Source organism: Oncorhynchus nerka, unplaced genomic scaffold, assembly GCF_034236695.1.
Source record: "Oncorhynchus nerka isolate Pitt River unplaced genomic scaffold, Oner_Uvic_2.0 unplaced_scaffold_29___fragment_2___debris, whole genome shotgun sequence".
Lineage (NCBI taxonomy): Eukaryota > Metazoa > Chordata > Actinopteri > Salmoniformes > Salmonidae > Oncorhynchus > Oncorhynchus nerka.
The window spans coordinates 23,620-49,476 of record NW_027040344.1 but is presented as its reverse complement, the minus strand read 5'-3'; the positions used below and the strand labels follow the sequence as shown (position 1 = coordinate 49,476).

At 42.8% G+C, this 25,857-nt stretch overlaps 1 protein-coding gene and 2 pseudogenes across 1 annotated transcript; all 3 read left to right on the top strand.

Annotated features, from left to right (window-relative positions):
* Positions 1–4,521: 4,521 nt before the first annotated feature.
* On the top strand, positions 4,522–8,053 carry LOC115123187 (heat shock 70 kDa protein-like; annotated as a pseudogene).
* A 2,265-nt stretch (positions 8,054–10,318) lies between these two features.
* On the top strand, positions 10,319–17,452 carry LOC115123343 (outer dynein arm-docking complex subunit 4-like; annotated as a pseudogene).
* A 927-nt stretch (positions 17,453–18,379) lies between these two features.
* On the top strand, positions 18,380–24,060 carry LOC115123342 (2',3'-cyclic-nucleotide 3'-phosphodiesterase). Its single transcript, XM_029652676.2, has 4 exons — positions 18,380–18,546; positions 20,040–21,674; positions 21,785–21,912; positions 22,550–24,060. The coding sequence occupies exons 2-4, from the start codon at positions 20,060–20,062 to the stop codon at positions 23,009–23,011; spliced, it is 2,205 nt and encodes a 734-aa protein (XP_029508536.1). The 5' UTR covers positions 18,380–18,546; positions 20,040–20,059; the 3' UTR covers positions 23,012–24,060.
* Positions 24,061–25,857: the final 1,797 nt, after the last annotated feature.

Here is a 25,857-nt window from a genome sequence, read left to right as displayed (position 1 = left end):
TACAGTAAGGTATTGTTGGCAGAATAGATGCATGATTAATATAATTCACCAATACCTTTCTTGGTAGTCCAAAACATATTTCTATCAGGGTGTAAATTGTGGCTGGCCTAGTACATTGTTTGCTGCCTCCACCCATTCGGGATGCAGTGTTTCAGTTTCAATGACTTCATATTTTGAACAAAAACGGACGACTGTAAATAAGGCTGGGAATGTCAATACAATGAAACTATAAGGTGTTCACCCATACAATTATTATTTCATTCAATGAAAAACATGTTTTAAGTTCAAATGTCACAACAACCTATAGCTAAGTTGTTGTTATTTGGTGATAAATACTTTTTGATTAAGGTCGCAGCATATTATGGACATCTGCAAGTGTAGCAACAAAGGCTGGACAAATGATTGATCTATTTTGTTTTAAAACGTTAAGATGCTATATACAGCATATGAACATAAGTGGACATTATAAAGGGCATATTTATTCTTTCGAATAAAACAATGGCCAGTTGTTTTGTAAAAGAAATAGCCTTTGTCTGGCGAATTTGTTGGGTACATTGACTTCAATAATTCAAAACCTAGGAGCCTCGTGGTTCTCACCACATTCCATAGACTTACACAATAATTATGACTACACCTGGAGGACATCCTCCAACCTATCAGAGCTCTTGCAGTATGAACTAACAAGTTTTCCATCCAAAGGATCTGATCATTAATTTAGTACTGAAAGCATAAGCTACAGCTAGCTAGCACTGCAGTGAGTAGTTGACTCAAAGAGAGAAAGGCAATAGTTGAAGCAGCATAGAGAGAGAGAGCTAGCTATATTTCATTAGATTTTTTCTTCTTCTTAGTCTACCTTTCACTTAGCTATTGCAGCTAATTTATTCTACCCAAAGAACCTGACTCAAACAGATATCAAATCAAATCAAATCCAATTTTATTTGTCACATACACATGGTTAGCAGATGTTAATGCGAGTGTAGCGAAATGCTTGTGCTTCTAGTTCCGACAATGCAGTGATAACCAACAAGTAATCTAACTAACAATTCCAAAACTACTGTCTTATACACAGTGTAAGGGGATAAAGAATATGTACATAAGGATATATGAATGAGTGATGGTACAGAGCAGCATACAGTAGATGGTATCGAGTACAGTATATACATATGAGATGAGAATGTAGACAAAGTAAACAAAGTAGCATAGTTAAAGTGGCTAGTGATACATGTATTACATAAGGATGCAGTCGATGATGTAGAGTACAGGATATACGTATGCATATGAGATGAATAATGTAGGGTAAGTAACATTATATAAGGTAGCATTGTTTAAAGTGGCTAGTGATATATTTACATCATTTCCCATCAATTCCCATTATTAAAGTGGCTGGAGTTGGGTCAGTGTCAATGACAGTGTGTTGGCAACAGCCACTCAATGTTAGTGGTGGCTGTTTAACAGTCTGATGGCCTTGAGATAGAAGCTGTTTTTCAGTCTCTCGGTCCCAGCTTTGATGCACCTGTACTGACCTCGCCTTCTGGATGATAGCGGGGTGAACAGGCAGTGGTTCGGGTGGTTGATGTCCTTGATGATCTTTATGGCCTTCCTGTAACATCGGGTGGTGTAGGTGTCCTGGAGGGCAGGTAGTTTGCCCCGGTGATGCGTTGTGCAGACCTCACTACCCTCTCTGGAGAGCCTTACGGTTGAGGGCGGAGCAGTTGCCGTACCAGGCGGTGATACAGCCCGCCAGGATGCTCTCGATTGTGCATCTGTAGAAGTTTGTGAGTGCTTTTGGTGACAAGCCGAATTTCTTCAGCCTCCTGAGGTTGAAGAGGCGCTGCTGCGCCTTCTTCACGACGCTGTCAGTGTGAGTGGACCAATTCAGTTTGTCTGTGATGTGTATGCCGAGGAACTTAAAACTTGCTACCCTCTCCACTACTGTTCCATCGATGTGGATAGGGGGTGTTCCCTCTGCTGTTTCCTGAAGTCCACAATCATCTCCTTAGTTTTGTTGACGTTGAGTGTGAGGTTATTTTCCTGACACCACACTCCGAGGGCCCTCACCTCCTCCCTGTAGGCCGTCTCGTCGTTGTTGGTAATCAAGCCTACCACTGTTGTGTCGTCCGCAAACTTGATGATTGAGTTGGAGGCGTGCGTGGCCACGCAGTCGTGGGTGAACAGGGAGTACAGGAGAGGGCTCAGAACGCACCCTTGTGGGGCCCCGTGTTGAGGATCAGCGGGGAGGAGATGTTGTTGCCTACCCTCACCACCTGGGGCGGCCCGTCAGGAAGTCCAGTACCCAGTTGCACAGGGCGGGGTCGAGACCCAGGGTCTCGAGCTTGATGACGAGCTTGGAGGGTACTATGGTGTTGAATGCCGAGCTGTAGTCGATGAACAGCATTCTGACATAGGTATTCCTCTTGTCCAGGTGGGTTAGGGCCGTGTGCAGTGTGGTTGAGATTGCATCGTCTGTGGACCTATTTGGGCGGTAAGCAAATTGGAGTGGGTCTAGGGTGTCAGGTAGGGTGGAGGTGATATGGTCCTTGACTAGTCTCTCAAAGCACTTCATGATGACGGAAGTGAGTGCTACGGGGCGGTAGTCGTTTAGCTCAGTTACCTTAGCTTTCTTGGGAACAGGAACAATGGTGAATTTATGTTAGCTAGCTGGCTAAGGCTATTCAACACTGCAACTCTTCCAAGTCAATGTAAGCTTTTGGTTTTCTTAAATGTATGGACACCGGGGCCGCCGGTTTAACTGCTAAACTACTTGCTGTACACTGTAATGCGTGATTCTACACTTGGGATTGGATTGTGGGTTTACTAATGTGTTGGTTCTATTTGGTTTTGTTTTACTATAACCTTGATATGGTAACGATGTAGGTTGTGTAGCGGTTAGTGGTTATGGTGTGACGGTTTGGTAAGGAGAGGTTTTTGTGCCTAGTCACAGATAGCTGTTGTGTTGTGTACTGAAGTCCACAAGTGAAGGAAAAAGCTGAGAGGAGGAAAGATTGTAGATGCGAGAATGAATTTTACAACAAGTAAAGTGATAATGCTCTATGTGGCTGCTATGAAATTTAACTGTGTGTGTGTGTGATCAGGGGTGTATTCATTCTGCCGATTCTGTTGCAAAATGTTTCTTAAACAGAACGAAATGAGGCGGGACCAACCTGAATTTATTTGTCCAATAGAAACTTTTGAAATGTTTTGCAACTATTTGGACTAAAGATTACACCCCAGATCAGCTAGATGCAGGCAAGAGTGTGCAAGGTGGGATTGAATGTGTCTCTGCCTGTCACCTTGATCACTCCAATTTGTCTCTCGACCTGTGCACCTACGGTATAAACTTTCATTTTTAGGCTATAGGTTGTAGCAATCTCTTGATTGGTATTGGGAAAATTTGAGTATCATGTAGTAGCCTAAACCTATTGATGTTACATTGAGCTGGGTGAATGGGAATATGAATGACAGTCATCCAATATGCTGTAATCGAAATAAGGCCATGGTAACAAAACAAAATCCTCCATAATTTTGAACGGCACTGCTGGGTATATAGTGTGAAGGGTGTCCTCATCTAGTAGTTGTATTCTGATATGGTAAGGCAACTTAAAGTGCGTGAAATCATAGTATTTTACTGTCAGCCATTGTTGCCATTAATGCTCAATCAGACCACCAGAGGCCATCTTTGAGCACCTCTACACTCATAAGTATCCAGGGCTGAATACTTATGTAAATGTTTTATTTATTTTTTATTTTTCTGTTATTTTACCAGGTAAGTTGACTGAGATCACATTCTCGTTTGCAGCAACGACCTGGGTAATAGTTACAGGGGAGAGGAGGGAGATTAATGAGCAAATTGTCAACTGGGGATTATTAGGTGACCATGATGGTTTGAAGGTCAAATTGGGAATTTAGCCAGGACACCGGGGTTAACACCCCTACTCTTACGATAAGTGCCATGGGATCTTTAATGACCTCAGAGAGTCAGGACACCCGTTTAACGTCCCAACCAAAAGATGGCACCATACACATGGCAATGTCCCCAATCACTGCCCTGGGGCATTGAGATATATCTTTTTTTTAGACCAGAGGAAAGAGTGCCTCCTACTGGCCCTCCAACACCACCTGGTCTCCCATCTAGGGACTGACCAGGACCAACCCTGCTTAGCTTCAAAAGCAAGCCAGCAGTGGTATGCAGGGTGGTAAAGCTGCTGGCGAAATAAGGTATTTGTGTTTTTATTTTTAATAAATATGAGAAAGATATGTTTTTGCTTTGTCATTATGAGGTATTGTGTGTTGACTGATGATGAAAAAATAATTTCATACATTTTTAGAATAAAGCTGTAACGTAACAAATTGTGGAAAAAGTCAAGGGGTCTGAATACTTTCTGAATGCAATGCATATTAGCAAATACTTTAGCTACCATTTGTGTTTTTTTGTGTCAATTCTCTTACAATACATGTTTATTATTCATTAGTGAGAAAGAAATGTATAGACTGACATCTCGTGAACTGTTGAGGAACTGCAGTGTGGCCGATAGACTGAAATGTCGACTGAATAAGGTTGAACCGGATGCTGTTTCATTTGTGTTGAAATTTGAATCATTAACGATTTTTGATCATTTTAATCAATACAAATAATGGTTTTACTATTAGTGTGCTGTGTCTGTGCGTTCTGGACAGGTCTCCGCGCCTCTCGAACGCTCTGGAATAACGAGAACTTGCATTTGCATACGCCTGGCAGCCTGCGTCATTGCACAGGAATGCTGCGCTCTCTTGAGCAATGTAGTCGGAGAGTTCGAGAAATGGCTAGAAATCATGAGTGCTATTTTTTAGGCAATGGGGATGGTATATATTCTGGTACCTTCAGTACCAGTACATTCAGATTCAAACATCGACTCAGCGAGAATACTAAAGGGAAAAGAAAGCAAGAAAAGAGAAGAGATACGTTCAACAGACCTCTACATTCATAAACTGTAAGTAAAGGGGAATTCATTCAGGACCCTATTTTTATAATGGCTGTGACAGTTATAAACTTGATAGAAAAACAATGATGCTATGTTGGTTGTGTGGACATAGCTGATTTAGCTATAACATTATGCCAGAATATTTGGTTAACTAATAAAGAAATAATATTATAATGATATAATATTATAATAACATTCATTGGACAGACTATGCCTACATTTATTTTGTAGCATATTATTATTTTATTATAATTAGTTATTTGTTCATTTTAAGAAAATCTGCTCTAATTCTGTGAAGATAACACAATATTATTCAGGAGTGTTCATAGAAAAAATGGAGGCCTGTTGTGAAAATAGTTTCTCTGTAATAGATTAGCAGAAATGATTGTGTCTAACACTAATATATATATATATATATATATGTATATAACACTAATATATAACACAAACATTGACAACAGTGTTGTTTTCAGACCTGGGTTCAAATGCTTATTATTGTTTTTCAAGGACTTTAAAATACCAGTACATTTTGAAATATAAGTAGTTGAATATTGGAATGTGTTTGGAAATACATTTGGAAAGTATTACCATGTATTTGAAAATACTCAAATACACAGACAAGTGTATTTTAAAATTTAAAATATTAAAATATTCCATGCATTTGAACCCAGGATTGTTTGTTCCTAGGTGTATTTGAAATGTATTTGGAGATAAGTATTTGAAAATAGTTAAAATAGTATTTCAATAAAATGATTTGAAAATACTTTAAATAGAAGTGGCCACATTATTTGAAAATACTCAAATACACAGAAAATAAGAATTAGAAATACTTAAATACGCATGTATTTGAACCCAGGTCTGGTTGTTATTCAAGTATATTTATGCTAACATCTCTGTTGGTGGAGATTGTCATTACTTGCACCTAGGTTTTCGTAAAATAATATCAATTTCTAAAATATTATTTCATTCATTTGTAGGCAACTAACTCCAAACCATCAAGATGTCATCAGCTAAAGGCCCGTCTATCGGCATTGACCTGGGCACCACCTACTCCTGTGTGGGGGTGTTCCAGCATGGTAAAGTGGAGATCATCGCCAACGACCAGGGCAACAGGACCACACCCAGCTATGTGGCCTTCACAGACACTGAGAGACTTATCGGAGACGCAGCAAAGAACCAGGTGGCCATGAACCCCAACAACACCGTTTCGACGCCAAACGCCTGATTGGCCGAAAGTTCAACGATCAGGTCGTGCAAGCCGACATGAAGCACTGGCCCTTCAAGGTGGTCAGCGACGGAGGAAAGCCTAAAGTTCAGGTCGATTACAAAGGTGAGAACAAATCCTTCAACCCAGAGGAGATCTCCTCCATGGTCCTGGTGAAGATGAGGGAGATCGCTGAGGCTTACCTGGGCCAGAAGGTGTCCAATGCAGTCATCACAGTCCCTGCCTACTTCAACGATTCACAGAGACAGGCCACTAAGGACGCTGGAGTGATCGCTGGGCTGAATGTGCTGAGGATCATCAACGAGCCCACGGCGGCAGCCATCGCCTACGGCATGGACAAAGGCATGTCCAGGGAACGCAACGTCCTGATTTTTGACCTGGGTGGGGGCACCTTTGACGTGTCCATCCTGACCATCGAGGATGGGATCTTTGAGGTGAAGGCCACGGCTGGAGACACTCACCTGGGAGGGGAGGACTTTGACAACCACCTGGTCAGTCACTTTGTGGAGGAGTTCAAGAGGAAACACAAGAAGGACATCAGCCAGAACAAGCGGGCTCTGAGGAGGCTGAGGACAGCCTGCGAGAGGGCCAAGAGAACACTGTCCTCCAGCTCCCAGGCCAGCATTGAGATTGACTCTCTTTTTGAGGGCATCGACTTCTACACCTCCATCACCAGGGCTCGTTTTGAGGAGATGTGTTCCGACCTCTTCAGGGGAACCCTGGAGCCTGTGGAGAAAGCCCTCAGGGATGCCAAGATGGACAAGGCCCAAATTCACGACGTCGTCCTAGTCGGAGGCTCCACCCGGATCCCCAAGGTCCAGAAGCTCCTGCAGGACTTTTTCAACGGCCGAGAGCTAAACAAGAGCATCAACCCAGACGAGGCGGTGGCCTACGGCGCTGCCATCCAGGCGGCCATCTTGTCTGGCGACAAGTCTGAGAACGTCCAGGACCTGCTGCTGCTGGATGTGGCTCCCCTGTCCCTGGGCATCGAAACCGCCGGAGGGGTCATGACCGCCCTGATCAAACGCAACACCACCATCCCATCCAAACAGACCCAGACCTTCACCACTTACTCCGACAACCAGCCCGGGGTCATGATCCAGGTCTACGAGGGAGAGAGAGCCATGACAAAGGACAACAACCTCCTGGGGAAGTTTGAGCTTTCTGGGATCCCCCCTGCCCCACGAGGAGTCCCTCAGATCGAGGTGACCTTTGACATCGACGCCAACGGCATTCTGAACGTATCAGCGGTGGACAAGAGCACGGGCAAAGAGAACAAGATCACCATCACCAACGACAAGGGCCGGCTCAGCAAAGAGGATATTGAGAGGATGGTGCAGGACGCTGACAAATACAAAGCTGAGGATGACGCACAGAGGGAGAAGATAGCTGCCAAGAACTCCCTGGAGTCGTACGCCTTCAATATGAAGAGCAGCGTGGAGGACGACAACATGAAAGGCAAGATCAGCCAGGAGGACAAAAAGAAAGTGGTGGACAAGTGCGACCAGACCATTTCCTGGTTGGAGAACAACCAGCTGGGCGACAAAGAGGAGTATGAGCATCAGCTAAAGGAGCTGGAGAAAGTATGCCAGCCTATCATTACCAAGCTGTACCAGCAGGGAGGGATGCCCACAGGTTGTTGTGGAGATCAGGCACGGGCCAGCTCTGGTGACAGCTCCCAAGGCCCAACCATTGAAGAGATTGACTAAAGTCAGGGATTTTTATAAAGGACTTTTCAAAATGCATTAGTATCACTGCATACAATTTACTATTCAGGAAATACTTTGTACTTGTAAAAACACACTGTACATCTGTTGATTCATACCATATTGCATTGCTGGACATTGCAAATAAAATGTATTTAAATATGTTTCTAGGTCTGTTGGCTGTTTTCTTGAATTCCTTCTCATCATAACACATTGATTATTTACATTTTTTACACAATACCATGAAATATTGTAAACAAAACTTTGATAGATGGCTAAACCACCAGAGAGAACAAGTGAAGACACCCTAATGGCCACAATGTTTAGCTTATCAACTCTTTATTCTGCGATAACATCTGATACAATCACTATGGTCCTTCTTGGAAAAAGAGGCACAAATACATTTCTGGCACATATATAAAAAACAATTACAGGTCACATTTTTCCTTACTTTGTACTTATTGGTGTCAAGCTCAAAGAACCAAATACTGTATATTTGACTGATTTTGTGTAACGGCGTTCGTCTGTTGTAGAAAGAGAGTCGGACCGAAATCCACCGTAGTGGTTACTCATAACTTTAATGAACAAAGTGACACATGAAATAACTTATAAATACAAAACAACAAACGGAACGAAACCCAATTACAGCCTATCTGGTGAACACTACACAGAGACAGGAACAATCACCCACGAAATACAAAGTGAAACTCAGGCTACCTAAATACGGTTCCCCATCAGAGACAACAAGAATCACCTGACTCTGATTGAGAACCGCCTCAGGTAGCCAAGCCTAACTAGACACACCCCTAATCATTCGCAATCCCAAATCCTATAAAACCCCAATGCTTCAAAACCAACTTTATAAGAAAAAAAATAAGAAAAAAAGGTTATATTTGACTCATAATTCCATGTTGTACAGTAAGGTATTGTTGGCAGAATAGATGCATGATTAATATAATTCACCAATACCTTTCTTGGTAGTCCAAAACATATTTCTATCAGGGTGTAAATTGTGGCTGGCCTAGTACATTGTTTGCTGCCTCCACCCATTCGGGATGCAGTGTTTCAGTTTCAATGACTTCATATTTTGAACAAAAACGGACGACTGTAAATAAGGCTGGGAATGTCAATACAATGAAACTATAAGGTGTTCACCCATACAATTATTATTTCATTAAATGAAAAACATGTTTTAAGTTCAAATGTCACAACAACCTATAGCTAAGTTGTTGTTATTTGGTGATAAATACTTTTTGATTAGGGTCGCAGCATATTATGGACATCTGCAAGTGTAGCAACAAAGGCTGGACAAATGATTGATCTATTTTGTTTTAAAACGTTAAGATGCTATATACAGCATATGAACATAAGTGGACATTATAAAGGGCATATTTATTCTTTCGAATAAAACAATGGCCAGTTGTTTTGTAAAAGAAATAGCCTTTGTCTGGCGAATTCGTTGGGTACATTGACTTCAATAATTCAAAACCTAGGAGCATCGTGGTTCTCACCACATTCCATAGACTTACACAATAATTATGACTACACCTGGAGGACATCCTCCAACCTATCAGAGCTCTTGCAGTATGAACTAACAAGTTTTCCATCCAAAGGATCTGATCATTAATTTAGTACTGAAAGCATAAGCTACAGCTAGCTAGCACTGCAGTGAGTAGTTGACTCAAAGAGAGAAAGGCAATAGTTGAAGCAGCATAGAGAGAGAGAGCTAGCTATATTTCATTAGATTTTTTCTTCTTCTTAGTCTACCTTTCACTTAGCTATTGCAGCTAATTTATTCTACCCAAAGAACCTGACTCAAACAGAGAGAAATGCTATTTATGTTAGCTAGCTGGCTAAGGCTATTCAACACTGCAACTCTTCCAAGTCAATGTAAGCTTTTGGTTTTATAAATGTATGGACACCGGGGCCCGCCGGTTTAACTGCTAAACTACTTGCTGTACACTGTAATGCGTGATTGTACACTTGGGATTGGATTGTGGGTTTACTAATGTGTTGGTTCTATTTGGTTTTGTTTTACTATAACCTTGATATGGTGACGATGTAGGTTGTGTAGCGGTTAGTGGTTATGGTGTGACGGTTTGGTAAGGAGAGGTTTTTGTGCCTAGTCACAGATAGCTGTTGTGTTGTGTACTGAAGTCCACAAGTGAAGGGAAAAGCTGAGAGGAGGAAAGCTTGTAGATGCGAGAATTAATTTTACAACAAGTAAAGTGATAATGCTCTATGTGGCTGCTATGAAATTTAACTGTGTGTGTGTGTGATCAGGGGTGTATTCATTCTGCCGATTCTGTTGCAAAAATGTTCTTAAACAGAACGAAATGGGGCGGGACCAACCTGAATTTGTCCAATAGAAACTTTTGTAACGTTTTGCAACTACTTGGACTAAAGATTATACACCCCAGATCAGCTAGATGCAGGCAAGAGTGTGCAAGGTGAGATTGAATGTGTCTCTGCCTGTCACATTGATCACTCCAATTTGTCTCTCGACCTGTGCACCTATGGTATAAACTTTCATTTCTAGGCTATAGGTTGTAGCAATTTCTTGATTGGTTTAGGGAAAATTTGAGTATCATGGAGTAGCCTAAACCTATTGATGTGACATTGAGCTGGGTGAATGGGAATATGAATGACAGTCATCGAAATAAGGCCATGGTAATCAAACAAAATCCTCCATAATCTTGAACGACACCAACCGGCACTGCTGTGTATATAATGTGAAGTGTGTCCTCATTTAGTAGTTGCATTGTGCTGCAGTGCGGTATGGTAAGGTACCTTAAAGTGCGTGAGATCATAGTATTTTACTGTCAACCGTTGTTGCCGTTAATGCTCATTCAGACCACCTGAGGGCATCTTTGAGCACATCTATTCCAGCCTGAAAGAAATACTGCCGGCCTGCAGTAAGACCACAAGACAGTTTTATTGGTTTAACTGAATGAATAATTATATTGAAGAAATTAGTCGCCTTCTTTTCTTTCTAATGGGTGGAAAACTGCATTTTTTTTCAAACTCAAGTTTCACACTGTGGTAAATAAACATGTTAAGCCATATTTTCACCTAAACTAATTCTTGATAGGGTGCCATTTAGGCAGTTTATGATATAGTTTATTTTGTTATACGATCACAGTTTGTTATGTGGCATGTGTGTTTCTATTACAATCATTCAAATAAGTTTCCATCAACAATTAGCTATTATGAGCCTTTCGGCTAGCTATTGTCCAATTTAATTTCTCATCAAGGTGTGAACTGCGATCCATGTCCATTACTACTGTAAGCCCAGTATTCAAAAAATGAAAACACAACATCTACAATACGTTTTAATCAACATATTTGTGTTTTTGTTAATAAAATATATTATAATTTGATTTAAAAAATACTATTTCAAAATGCAGATGTTTATTCGGTTACTGTACAACAGCTGTTACCAAACTAGGGGTCGGGACCAAAGGTCCCACTGGATAACTGACACTTCCTAACTTGACATTGTCTGGTAAAGACTGCATCAAAACTCAGCAGGACAGACAGTATCTTCTCTGTTTCACCACGCTCTCCACCGGGTCTGCGTCACACCAAACGGCAGGTGTCAAAGACACCGGGAATCTTCCATTTCAGTTGGTTCTCAACATTTAACACCACACCAGTTATCACTCCTTTCAACAGCGCTCAGCTCTGAAGAGCATAGCAAATCAAAGTGCTTGTCCCAAGATGCATGGTGCAGATTCAACAGTCCCCAACCTCTTCTCCACCCATCCTGACATCACATATGGATGAGCCAGAAGGCAAGGATCCATTCTCTCCAGAACCATCCTTGTCATCATCGGGAAGAGGCCCGAACTCAGCAGGTTAAATGTTGGATCTACCGGAGAGCATTTTTGCCTTTTTGTATTTGACGCCCATCTTCCTCACCACATCGCTTCCCTCTACACTCCTTCCCCACTGTCCGTTTCCACATCTCCACGCTCCTTCATCCGCTGTCGTAGCAAACTGTTCAAATGGTTCTTGTATCTTGAATTTTCCGCCATGTAGGTGTAACAGTATAGACTTTACGTCCGTCCCCTCGCCCCGACCTGGGCGCGAACCAGGGACGCTCTGCACACGTTAACAGTCACCCTCGAAGCATCGTTACCCATCGCTTCAAAAAGCTGCGGCCCTTGCAGAGCAAGGGGAACCACTACTTCCCTAACTTCTGCCACAACCTCCCCCCCTCCCCCAAAAACCTCTCCCCAACCCCATTAAACTTGATTTATAGCCTGCTGAAACACTCCACCCTTAGGATTGTTCAGCATGTCAACAACCATTTCAACAGTGACATCTGTTACCCTCAATATCTTTAGCCATCTCCACAATAACCTTCAACCTGGCATTTCTGCTTTCCACAACCAGAGTTGTATTATTAACCTTACCAGTAAAAGCTATGAAGTCAACTTTATTCATTATCAAAGTGTCCTTTGACACCACACTTTCAAGGTTTCTGAACAGGCCTCGAAACCATGCTAGAACCATCAGATGAACCATTTTTAATGAAGCCAGCAATGCAAATAATTCATCTCAGTGATTGACAGTATACAAGTATTATTGCATGTATACTAACCAATCGCAGTGAAATGAAATCTGGTCATGATCAGTTTCATATATTTCATATCGTATTGTCTTGATAGCGGCATTGACGTTGTTGGTTGGCTAGCAAGCAAAACTTGATGTTAATTTACACACTGTTCACATTTGGGAAAACTGGTCCACCCACTTGATAGCTAGCAGTGGAGGCTGGTGGGAGGAGCTATAGGAGGACGGGCTCTGTGTAATGGCTGGATTGGAATCAGTGGAACGGAGTCAAACGTGGTTTCCGTATGTTTGATACCGTTTCATTTATTCCATTCCAGCCATTACAATGAGCCCATCCTCCAATAGCTCCTCCCACCAGCCTCCACTGGTAGCTAGCTATCATTTGTTCAAATAAAGCAAAATGATGTACTGATATGAAAGTGCAATTGTAAACCCAATGGGTGCACATTTTTGTTTTTGCCCTAGCACTACACAGCTGATTCAAATAATCAAAGCTTGAGGATTAGTTGATTATTTAAATCAGCTGTGTAGTGCTACGTTAAAAAGCATAACGTGCACCTTTTGGGTCCCGAGGGTCAAGTCCACACAGCCAAAAGTCAGACACTAATGTGGTTTTCCAACAGCAAGGCTCAGATCAACATGGCAGTGTTGCCATTGTTTATCAAATGTTTTCATTATCATGTTGAGAAAAAAAACATGTCTCCAAACCCCATGTCACACACTCACAAACTGAAATCATAACCTAACAATGCAAGCGATGGCTGCAGGATGATGTTATGAAGATGAACTGCAGAAACGTGCAGTTGACTGCAGTCAAAACCTCATGACTTTTTGATCACATGATTTTTGTCATGTTCATGCTGTTTGTGTAATGAGTGATCTGATTGAATCGCGGGTGTCCAGGAAACGACTAGTAGCATAGATGATATATTTGGGGAAGCTCTAATGATAGCTAAACAGTAAACATTTAGCCAGTCATAGCTAGCTATTTAGCTATGACCATTTAATATATTTGCTGAGTGTTATGCTTGTGGTTGAATGCAATCTCTGTGTATATGCATTTAGATAATTTCTTCTCTTACACAGCTGTCAATCGAAAACGTATGCACGCACTGGTTGCCAAGTCGTTTGGGCTGTCTTCTCAGTCAGTGGCTTTTTTGCTACCTCAAGTCTACACTACATGTATGTCAAGTTTGTATTCGTAGCTAATGACAGTTTATACATTTCTTTAAGACATTGATTCTTCAGCCAGATGACAAAAATTGGTGCAGTTTAAACATTGGGCATCAATATTCAGCCCTGTTCTATTTTCAGCCTTTGGCTTTATTGTGTAGCAGTCATTGTATTATCTCTCAGCCAGTGTTTGCCGTTATTGAGGGAAGCTTTGTATTGTCTGTTTTGTTTGGAACGGAACAGCTGTATCCCCCTGTTGGCCAGCTACTGTCCTGAAATTCAAAGCTTTTTTATTTTATTTTCAATGACCACTAGGGCACACTGTTGTTTCTGATTAGTCATCATTTCCCAAGCAAAATCCATTGATTTATTTGTATCCCTCCTTTCCCAGGGTTTGTATCAGAAAGCGGAAGCTTTATACACCATGGGAGACTGAGTTTGCCCTGGTGTTTTTACCACAGGGGGCACAAACAGTGGCCAGAGCTGCAGGAATTTAGACTGGGAATCCAGAAGGCCCAAGAGGCTATCGACAACTCTGTGGGCTGTAAGTACTGGGTCAAAAATATTTTTGTAAAAGACCAACAGATTGAGTACCTCATTGTTCTCATAATGCAGTTTTTGTGAGTTTTCCATCTGGTTTTCTAAATACCTTTCTACCACAGGCCCCTCGTCTGTGAAACTGGAAAACAAGGGCGATGAGGTGAGTCAATGGTAAAGCCTTGAGACGACGAGCTGCATCTTTTTCACAATTCCTCCCACCTCTACATGCGTGTCATCCTCGGCATGAGTTCTGTGTGTGGGATTGATTGGCAGGGGAAGAAGGGACGGCCGAAGGGGCTGATTCACCCCCTGAGAAGGGAGATGAGGCAGCAGAACAAGAAGACGCCTAAGAGTGAGAAGACAACCAAGCAGCTTCTAGGAGAGCTCTACAGCGATAAGGAGAAGCGACTGAAATATGAAGGTAGGGCAGCCAGAAATATTTTACTTAGCCTGTTTCTGTATGTTCACTCTTTTGTCTTAGTTTCAGTACACAATCAATACACTGTCACACTTGGGAAGATGCTCTTTTATCACGTACCCTATCTGGAGAATTGGCCTTTACGTGTCATTTGATTCCCTTTACACATTCATTATTATCAGCATGAATTACAGAGCCCAGTGTGTGGTAAAGGGCAAATATTCCACTCAAGTCATAAATGGCCTCCAGACTTGGTGAAAGGTAAGATCTGGGGAGGGGAGTGACTGCAGGACCTATCTGGACACACGCACTGATTTCTGGCGCCAGCAGAAGCCCATCTATGCGCGGGAGAGAGACCGCAAGCTCATGCAGCAGAAGTGGAACAAGACCCGGCAGAACCCTCCCTCTGATCCCACCCGTTTTGTACTCAAGAGCCTGGAAGAGATTGATGCTGATAAGACAGAACAGACCCAAGGATGAATATGGTAGTTTGAGGCTTATCAATACATCCTGGTAAACGGTAAACTCGTATTAGCATGTATTGGGGGCGTGATCTTTGGTACATCTTTCTCACTCGTCATTATTCACGATTCATTCACGGTTCTCCTTAATCATGGTAGCATTCATATTCATGTAGAAGTGTTCAGAAACATTCTGTTCTTATTTACAATCAGTGACTCCAAAATGACACAATACATTATTTACCATTCATTTCTATTGGGCACAACATAACCAAAACAAACAGAAAATGCATCCAACAAGTCTGTAGAGTCACAAGCTTGATGTCGTCATTGCGTACTAGGAATATGGGACCAAATACTACGCTTTTGACTCCATTTAATACACTAAGTGAATTTGTCCAAATACTTGACACCTTCAAACGAGGGGACTAGATACATAAAGTGCATTCATAACTAAAAGGTAAAACAGATATGTATGAAAATAACCTCAAATAAAAAGGTGACATTCTGTACTGTCGGCTCATAAAACAGTTGATCTCAGGTCCAAAATGCTGGAGTACAGAGCCAAATTAAGAGTTTTAGCTTCACTATCCAAATAAACACGTAGGGGAGCGTATGTGATTTTTCTAACGTCCCACATTTCAAATCAAGTGCTTTTCACACACTGCATCTTATTGTTTTAACAGTGTTTTTTCCTCTTTCTTTGTTGTCCAACAGCAAACCCCCAGACGCAAAGTCAAGGGCACTTGATAATCTTGGCCAAGTGTACGCCAGAATAGGAAAGTTCCCACAGGCTATTGACGCGTCGGTGGAAACTCAAAGTATATGGCACATCTGTGTTTTTATGTTTGGGTTGTGTGATGAAGCAAATAGTTTTATACAAAGGACTCCTAATGTATGTATTCTATTCACTGTTGTTTGTGTATTTCCTTCTCCATTCTCAGCTGGGAGGAAAAGATCCCGCTGGCCAGTGGCGGCCCGGGACTACGGCGTTCACTCACTCGCCGTGGCCGATGAAATCGCTGATGAGAAGTGGCAACTGAACGCCTGTGTGTTGGTGGCACAGTCAGAGAGTAAGTGCAGGTCGAAGTGTGGAGAAACCCCTTGTTTGAGTCGTTGATAAGTTGTGACGTGCATAGCAATAGCAATGGCCCCCTGGCCTGTATTTTAAGTTCATCTTTACAGACTCTTAAAGAAAATTCCATTATCTCATGTCTGAGCTTGATCTAATTAATATAATGTATTTGTTGATGTACTGTGGTTCCATTGAGGGGTGGCAGGTAGCCTAGAGGTTAGAGTGTTGGGACAGTGTTGTTCGAATCCCCGAGCTGGCAAGGTGGAAAAATCTGCCGTTCTGCACTTGAGCAAGGCAGTAAACTCCCACAACTGCTCACTTGGCACCGATGCCGTGGACGTCGATTAAGGCAGCCCCCCCCCCCCCCGCACCTCTCTGATTCAGAGGGGTCGGCTTAAATGTGGAAGACCCATTTCGGTTGAATGCTTTCAGTTGTGCCACTGACTAGGTATCCCTTTTCCATTGACGTTTATGGGATTGAATGGGAACATGCCCATACAATTCTGATCAGATGTGGACAGCATATCAATGCTGATTCTTTTGAATTACAACCTGGGGACACAAGTGATGATTTCATGGAAACTGTGATTAGTCTTTGTCTACTTGATCTTGGTCAAAGCATTGAACTGGTCCTAACAGTCTTTTCATTCTGTGTCCCCTCCCAGTGAAGCTTGTCAACTTTAAATCCGGTGTTGCCCACTTTGAAAGAGCTTTGGACAGGGCTACGGTTCTCCAGGATGACCCTGCTAGGGATGCCATCCAGAAGGTTACCTGAGCATCCTTGTCAATTCATGTCACTTCTTTCCTATTGTCAAATCACAATGGCTCACTGATACAATATTTGATGCCCTTATTTAAGCTCTCCGTGAGACGAGGCAATGTTTATGAGCGCTCATCAGGAGACGGCTGAAGAGTAGCCACAGACAGATGGTCAAGGACAATGTAATAAAAACGGTCTTTTAAACATGCTTCTCCGACCTCCACTTGAGTTTTTGTTGTATACTTTTATTTGCTTTGCTTATTTATGTATAGAACAATTGCACACATACAAAAATGTACATACCCCTTACAGAATAAACTTAGGAGATACAGCTGAGGAAAGGACTTCACTTGGGTGGGAACAAAATTGAATTATGCTATGATGTATTACTTTGAAAATGTATTCTTCATCTACACAGGAATTCAATCATTACAGCTGTGTAGTATAGGTTGATGTCTTCCTTTTCATTGATGTGTTTCCTGTAGTACTGCAACACATGCGCGTTTCCAATGTAATGTTTTGTAGTGTCTCATTTAATAAAGCGTTTTGTTAAGCCTTGCCTAGTTGTTTCGGAGTCCTCTTTGTTTGCAGTGTAACGTGCCACCGACTAATCATCCAGAAAGCAATTACTGTGTGTTGAGTCGTTGGCACTCGACACACATGGTATTGGTAATCTAATTAAAACTATCAGAGAGAGAGAGAGAATGACCCAGAAGCTTTATATAAGGAAATATAGGTTAGAAAGACGGTTAAGATGTGTTTGGATTGCCTTATGAAACTTGTGAAATCTTGCTGATCTGGCACATTTTTCAGCAGAGCCTGTTAGCAGGTGTTGGGTAACTTGGGTTTAATTGCCTGTGCCAATTTGCATGTAAGCAGGCCATTGGAGACGAAAACAACAGACATGTACTGACTGGCACAATGCACCCAGTCAAAGATCATCTAACAATTCTTTAGAACTGTGTACACGTTTCCCTGTAGTGTTTTTCTACCTGGTTACAAGGCTTGTTCCCGTTACTTCTGCACTCTGATAACATTGTTTAAAACTGGCATGCTGACAATGCTGTGATTCACTAAGCAGCTGATTCCCTTTATATGGGTATTATGAAATCCTGCCATGTTATCAGATCAGACGTTGATCAGACACATCTGATCTCATAGAGTCCACAGACTGTTGAGCAAATTTCCTTTACAGAACATGCATTTCTGGGGGGAAAATCTACACAGAGCTTTGTTTTTCAAGGAGTTTGTGTTGTGGATGAGGACCTAAAATCACAAACTGCCAAAATACAAAATGAATCATTGTTGTCACTTATGCCATGAATTATCAGACTCCCTGGCATTATTGCCATGGTTTATGGAATTTAAATTCAACAAAAATCATATGTAATTTTCTTCTCAGCCAGGAGCCAGGTCTACGTTGTCATTGATGGGACGTTCGCGTTGATAAGAGCGGGGGCGCGCAAACGATAGAAAGCACCCCACCCTCAAGAGCACTAAACCTTGCGCGTGCTCAAGAGCCCGTAGTTTCCGTTTTCTTTCCTAGTGTTGGGGGCAGATTTCTGCGCGCTGCGCCGACTGTCCTCTGCTTTCCAGCTTTGAAAACGCCTAAATTGCAGAGTCAGCGGCATACTCCTGACACAACAGGCACGGTAAGAAACCGCCGTCGGTAATCTCGTCCCATTCATATCAATATGATAGTTAGCCCGATTAGAAGCTGCTCGTCATATAGTACGATCTTGGAACTTGACCGAAGTGATCAAAATCTGGCTTTTCAGACAAATCTAATTTCTTTCGCTTTGAAATAGGCTATCGCTGTTGTTCAAACGTGGCATCTTGAGTTTGGACATGACATTGCCACGCTGATTTTTGTTTTGTCTGTTAGGGTGGTGATTGCATTGCAGCCACTCCCCGTTTCATCATTTCATTGTTACACGGTAGAAGCCGCGTTTACACCGTCGCACTAAAAACATTCTCATCTGATCTTTTACAGAAGATTCACTCACCATAAATATTGGCCGTCGATGTGCTGTTTCGAATGTCGTTTGTTTCTTGGTGAACTTGTCTAGCCTGTAACGGGGATGACCATGCTTTTTTTATATATATATATATTTAATCTTATTTCACGAACATGTAGGCTATTGCGCTACTGACCGTCTGTTACTCAAAAAAATATTTAACTTCTACATTCTTTCCTTGGCGATTTTTAAAAATGTATTTTAAAAATCGCGGATGTAATGTATGTAAAAAGCGGATATACGAGCCCTTGTCCACACAAAAGGCTGGTATAATCAGTCGCAGGTGTTAATTTCTCACCCCGGCCTGGTCGCCGGAGGCTGAGCGCACGCCGCTACTTTTTGTTCGGCGATTTTGCATAACCTATATCTGAACCTCGCTCATTAATCGACCTAATTCGGTACCAAATTGCTGATTCATTTTTTTATTATTGGGTTTATGGATGAATGTTAATGCATTCTAATTGACGCTTGTTTCCCAATTACGTGTTTCCCACCTACACGTATAATGCAAGACGGACAGTAGTTCAAGCCGATTATGTGAATGTTTTGAGAATTCAGAGCCCATGAAGGCATGCATTACACACACATCCACGTCTCACATACCACTCCAAAGATGCCAGCTGTGCTTAAACCATTTAGTAATCAAGGTCGATAGAGCCAAGCCAACCACCCAATGCCTTTTATCACTTTGAATTATTATTCGGAATAATCTGATGTCCAGGACGCAAACCGGTGGAGGCCTTGCCCACAGCGAGCTCTGATTCGGCAGGACTCCACAGAGAAACCGCTGCAGTACAGTAATTATATAAGGAGAGTCTGCTGCTCCCTATAACTCTTATTAGAAATACCAGAAGAAATCATTTTACTCTCTCAGAAAGTGATAGTGTGGTATCCCAAATCTTTGCACAAGGGAAGATTTATTTATATATATATATATATTTTTTTTTTTTACAGCTTGGAAGTTATAAAGGAATTCCAGCACCATTTCATTCTTTATGCTGTACAGTTTCAAATATAAAGTTCCTGTTTTCCCAAGTATTGCATTTGTATGAGTTTAATTTGTATCATTGTTGTTGCGTGTATTTTCAGGGTGCAAATCTTTTGTCTAAACCCGTGTTTATCATTAGGTCCATTGAGGAACCCAGATATGGATGCTGAGCAGAACCAGGTGTTGGACACCGCGTCAGAGACTCGAGAGCAAAAGGAGACTGGAGCAGGGGATTGCCCCCAGTCACAACTCGACTCTCCAATAGATCCCGCAGAATCTCCAGTGAATGGGCAAGAAATGGAGCGTTTGCCAGATATGCTGACAGAGTCAGGAATGTCAGAAGAAGTGCAAGAGACGGCGCCTAAATCAGAAAAATCACCAAAGAAAATGTCTGAATCTCCTGAGAAGGTTCCAGAGACATCTCCAGAAGTTGTGACTAAAGCAGAGAAGTACCCAGAAAAACAACCAGAACTAGAGAGCGCAGAGGTCTCTGAGTCAGCTACAGCATTGTACTTCGAACCAGACAAAAAACAGACCACAGTGCCTGAAAAGCAGCCAATGCCAGAGAAAACACCAGAGCCTCTGCCTTTAGATGAGCCTATAGCAGAGAATAACATTGAAACTGCGCCAGAGAAAATGGCTGAACCCGTCCCAGAAGCTGTTAAACTGTCTGTGCAGGCAGCGCCCGAGCCTGTCACACAGCCAGAATCTGAGGACGTCAAACTGCTCCAAGAGAAAGAGCCTGGGGAATCTGAGAAGCAGGCAGAATCTGGTGTTGTGTTGGCGGTGATGCCAGCGGAGCCTAAATCTGTACAGGAAGTGGAGGCAGACAAACAGACCCAAGCTGAAATTGTACCGGAACCAAAGAAACCAGTCGAGGCTGAGGCTGTGAAGAAAGTGGAAGCAGAGAAACCAGTAGAGGCTGAGGCTGTGAAGAAAGTGGAAGCAGAGAAACCAGTAGAGGCTGAGGCTGTGAAGAAAGTGGAAGCAGAGAAACCAGTAGAGGCTGAGGCTGTGAAGAAAGTGGAAGCAGAGAAACCAGTAGAGGCTGAGACTGTGATGGAAGAGAAACTGGTAGAAGCTGAAATTGTTAAAGAAGTAGAGTCCGAGAAACGGGCAGCAGGTGAGGCAGATGCAGTGGAGCGGCAGAAGGCCGAAGTTGTCGAGCAGATTCCCGCTCCTGGTACCCTGTCTTTTGCCTTCCTGGAGCATGAGCAGACCAAAGCCACACTTCGCACCTCTCGCACTCTAATCATCCTCCGAGGCCTCCCCGGCAGCGGCAAGAGCCTCTTGGCACGTGCTATTGCAGATAACTACCAGGGTCTCTGCACGGTCTGCTGTGCTGATGACCATGGTGTGAAACCGGAGAGTCCAGAAGCATCGGCAGATGGGTACAAGGCTTTTGACGATGCTGTGGTAGCCTGCTGCAGTGTAGGAACATCTGCTCAAGTGATAGTGGTAGATGACACCAACCATACCCATGATCGGCTGGCCCGTCTTGGGGAGGTGGCAGAGCAGCACCGGCTGGTGGCCATGTTTCTGGAGCCCCGCACTGAGTGGAGCAGAGACTTGCCACAGCTGGCCAAGAGGACTCAGCGGGGGCTAGAGGAGGCCCAGATCCAGGCCATGAAAGTACCTCTTGAGGAGACGTCCCTGCCCCTTTTCTTTGGCTGGTTCCTTCTCCCTGGCATCCAGGACAAGGTCAGGTGCACGTCCATGGATTTCCTGAAGACGCTGGACACGCTTGAGGCCTTCAAGAAGCACTTGCCTGACTGTGAGTACAGCACAACAGTCTTATGATAGACTTCTATTGTTTATATCTGACTCTGATTTTAGTCTCTTGAGCTTGACTGCAACTGAGCTTGCTTTGTTTGTTTTTTTCAGTCACTGTTGAGGCTGAGAAAGAGGTGGACCTGGAGCAGTATTTCCAAGCCAATGGCGTTCTTCATTGCACTACCAAATTCTGTGACTATGGCAAGGCTGAGGGAGCCAAGGAATATGCAGACAAACCAGTAAGTCTGAACATATATTGAACAAAAATATAAAGTCAACATGCAACAATTTCAATCATGTTACTGAGTTACAGTTCATATAAGATAATCACTCAATTGAAATATGTTAATTTAAGCCCTAATCTATGGATTTCACATGACTGGGCAGTGGTGGGCCCACCCACTTGGGAGGCATGCCAATTGCATGCTCCCTCAAAACATCTGACATTGTTGTGACACAACTGCAAATTATAGTGGCCTTTTGTCTCCAGCACAAGGTGCACCTGTGTAATGATCATGCTGTTTAATCAGCTTCTTGATATGCCACACCTGTCAGATGGATGGATTGTCTTGGCCTTGGCAAAGGAGACATGCTCCTGAACAGGGATATAAACATATGTGTGCAAAATGCATATGGATCTTTTATTTCAACTCGTGAAACATGGGACAGACTTTGCATGTTGCATTTATTTTTGTTTTGTGTATATTGGTGATGGGAATTATTTGTCAAATGCAACCTCATCCTATTTACCACACCGCTCATATTGGCCTTGTTTTATTTATTTAAAATCTGATGACCAGTGCATTGTTTAAATCATGTATTTTAACTTTTCGGGGGATCCATTTTGAAATAACCCCTCTTCTTTTCCCACTCTAGGCTGTTAAAGAGTTGTATGGCTCTGCGTTCGAGCTGTCCCTCAGTGCCCTCTTTGTCACACCTCGCACTGTTGGTGCCCGGGTTTCACTCTCTGAGGATCAGTTGACCCTGTGGCCTGCCGATGCTGAGGAGGTGGTGTCTGTAGTCCCGGCCGCCGCCACCCTGCCCGCTGGTAGCCGTGCCCACATCACCCTGGGCTGTGCGGAGGGCGTTGAGCCACAGCAGACGGGCTTCGACCTGCTGGAGATCCTAGCGCTGCAGCAAGAGGGTCAGGAGGGAGAGCTGGTGGAGGAGATGGAGCTCGGCTCCCTGGCCTACTACGGCAAGGGGAGGTGGCTACTCAGTCTGAGGGAGCCCATCTCTGCCCAGGCCTGCTTCTCCAGCCTCTACGGGCCCAAGAAGGCTGACTCGACCAAGAAAGACGGGGACAAGAAGAAGAAGCAAAAGTGTACCATACTGTAAAGGAGAGGGGGAAGGTGGAAATGGATGGCTCTGGATGAGTGGCGTACTAGTGTTCTGATTGGTCTGTGGGGAGGTTTGTGTGTTTGTGCTACTTTTGGGGTTTGGGAGGCGTCTTGGATATCTCACCCCAAATTCACAAGCTGTGTGCCTTTCTCTATTGCTTTGCTGCACAACCCAAGAGGCCTTTATACCACAGTGTAGGTCAAGCTTAGCATCTTGTTCAGTGTCTTGTCATGCGTTTTTAGTGCCATAGTTGCAATTGGATAGGATTTCTGAAGACTAGGCCTGATTTCATGGCTCAGCTGCAGTTTTGACAGATGTAGTACTGCTTCTCCTAGTACCGCTTCTCACCGTTTGACCACTATTTTCCTTAAAACTCAATTCATGTCTAACACTATATTTAAAAAACCTTCCGCATATGTCAGTGTTAAGCATTTAGATATTTTCATGTTTTGTGTGAGTGGCTCATAGTGTTTTCATTGCATGCCAGGTTTAGCAGATATAGTTCTAGTCATGATTTAGCTTGTTCGCAAAAGAAGTTGCACATCTATTTGTCATTTCCTGTGGTTTGGTCAGTTTAGCCATGTGTTTGTATGTTTGGTACGAAGGAAAGAGTTGGGTAATTTCACAAGTAGCTCATGGGCCAAAAAGTGTGTCTGTGTATGCTTGATTTGATGTGCTGAACTGTGAATGTCCTTCATAGAGGCCATTCCTAATTAACTTTTTTTTTTGCACGATGCTGCAGAAATCAAAGGGAGAATGCTGATGAATGTGCAGTTTGTTTCATTAGCTGGCACTTACTTGGTACTTATCAAATGCTGTGAAACCAAGGCCACAATTCTGTAGTATAGGAGACTGCAGCCTGGGATCATCCCTCTTTCTGTCAACCACAGTTAGGTTTTGCATGTCAACTTGTATGTATCCGCTGTCTGTTCATGACTGATGTGCAGGTTTCTTAGGGCAAAGCCATGCTTGTTTAGTTCTTCAAATGAGTCACTGTTTTTGCACATGTTTTGTACACTTAATAAAATAATTTGCTTTGCGCCAAATATTGTCTTAATGCAATGTGTACTGTTACACCCGGTTCAAGACTATTCCCTTGTCTGTACACCAGTCGTGATTTTTGTCATGTAAATCTTGGTGGGGCAAGTGGGATCCATGCCAGCAAAGCCACAACACTAAACAACACATTCTTTGCACTTTACCACTGCTACACCTGGCTGTCAGCGGAGCCTTGTCTGGCAGCGAAACAGTTCATTCAGCCTCATTTACTGCCTTTAAATTATTTTTTAAACACAAAACTGCTGTAATGAGTGACTTAATAAACAAATGTGGTTTCTACTGATAATTGAGATGTACAAACTATGGCATAAGGGGACGACAAGATTAGAGGCAAGCCGTAATTTCGATAAAGGCATGAGCATGCTAGGACCGACGTCAACTATATGTTCAGCACTTTTGAAATGTACAGTGACAGAATTCAGAACATGGGCCGTTCTTACAGTGCTTTCCCTGTACACCAAGTCAGAACTGTAGCATAAAGATGGCATATAAGCAGACCATGAAAGCTCTTTACAATATTTGATTACATTTCTCAACAGGTTATAGGCTACATGTGCACCAAGTCAGAACAGGAGGTGAAAATAGACCAAAATATTAGGGTGAGGCACATTGGCTACTAACAGCTTACTACACAACATACACTTAGTATTACTTTCTTAGCTACAGTATACATATCTCCCTGGCATATTACATACTTTATGCAGCAGCATACCACACATATTTGGACTCACCTTGTTGTGCTGTGCTCACTTGAACAGGAGCGGCAGTCCTTCGTGGGCAAAGTCTGGCGTTCTCTGGATTTATGGTGCTTTCAAGACAACTGGGAACTCGGGGGAGGAAGGAAAAAAAGTTGAATCATGATGACGTCAGTGGTATTCAGGTCGTAGCTCTAGTAAGAGGCCCGAGTTCCCGGTTTACAATTCCAAGTTGGATGAAAATTCAAAACATGTTTTCCCAGTCGTAGCTAGTTTTTTCAGAGTTCCCAATTGTCTTCAACTCACTAAAGTCTGATTTTGCACTTTTGAGCATGGCATAAATCATGCTTCATTGACAGCATGGCCAATGTTGAATGTTTATAATTTTGAACTAGGAAGAGACCCTTAATCTTAGACTTGGGACCACACAACTACAGCCACTCCAATGAATAGCAGGCGAATGATTGCTTTGCAATGCTTGCAGTTAGCCACTGATTCGTTCCAAACCACTCATTGTTGAATTTGCGATTTCCATCGTGATGATTCATGACTGCTAGCTAAGATTTTGAAAGTATGATGTTGAATGATGATCAGTCCAATCAAAGCTACTGTAGATATAACAGGATTTGACATAATTTTATCTGTGGCCAATGAGCTTGAGCCTTCTTGGATGGGCACTTCTAATGTAACTCTATGGCAGCATCCAAGGGGCTAGAATTTTAGAGCTAAACCCTTAGACATGGCGGTGATGTAGTGTCCACACGAGTGACAGAATACTGAGCCAATCACGGCGCAACGCTCTGTATTTTCTGCTGGCTTGCCCCACCACCAGAGAAAGCACTGAGCTTGGCTGAAACACCTGCATTTTGGAGCTGCCTTACTCAAGAAAACAAAAAAGAGACCATGTTTGTATGCGGCTTTATTAACTCAATGATATATATATATTTTTATTACATTGTTTGCAAACTGATATGTGACATGTATTAATGCCAAAATAACATGCAAAACAGGCAAGAGACCATGGTGCTAAAAATGTGGGGCTGCCCTGAATGACGTGTCGCCAATGCTGCACACCCATTTTAACAGTTA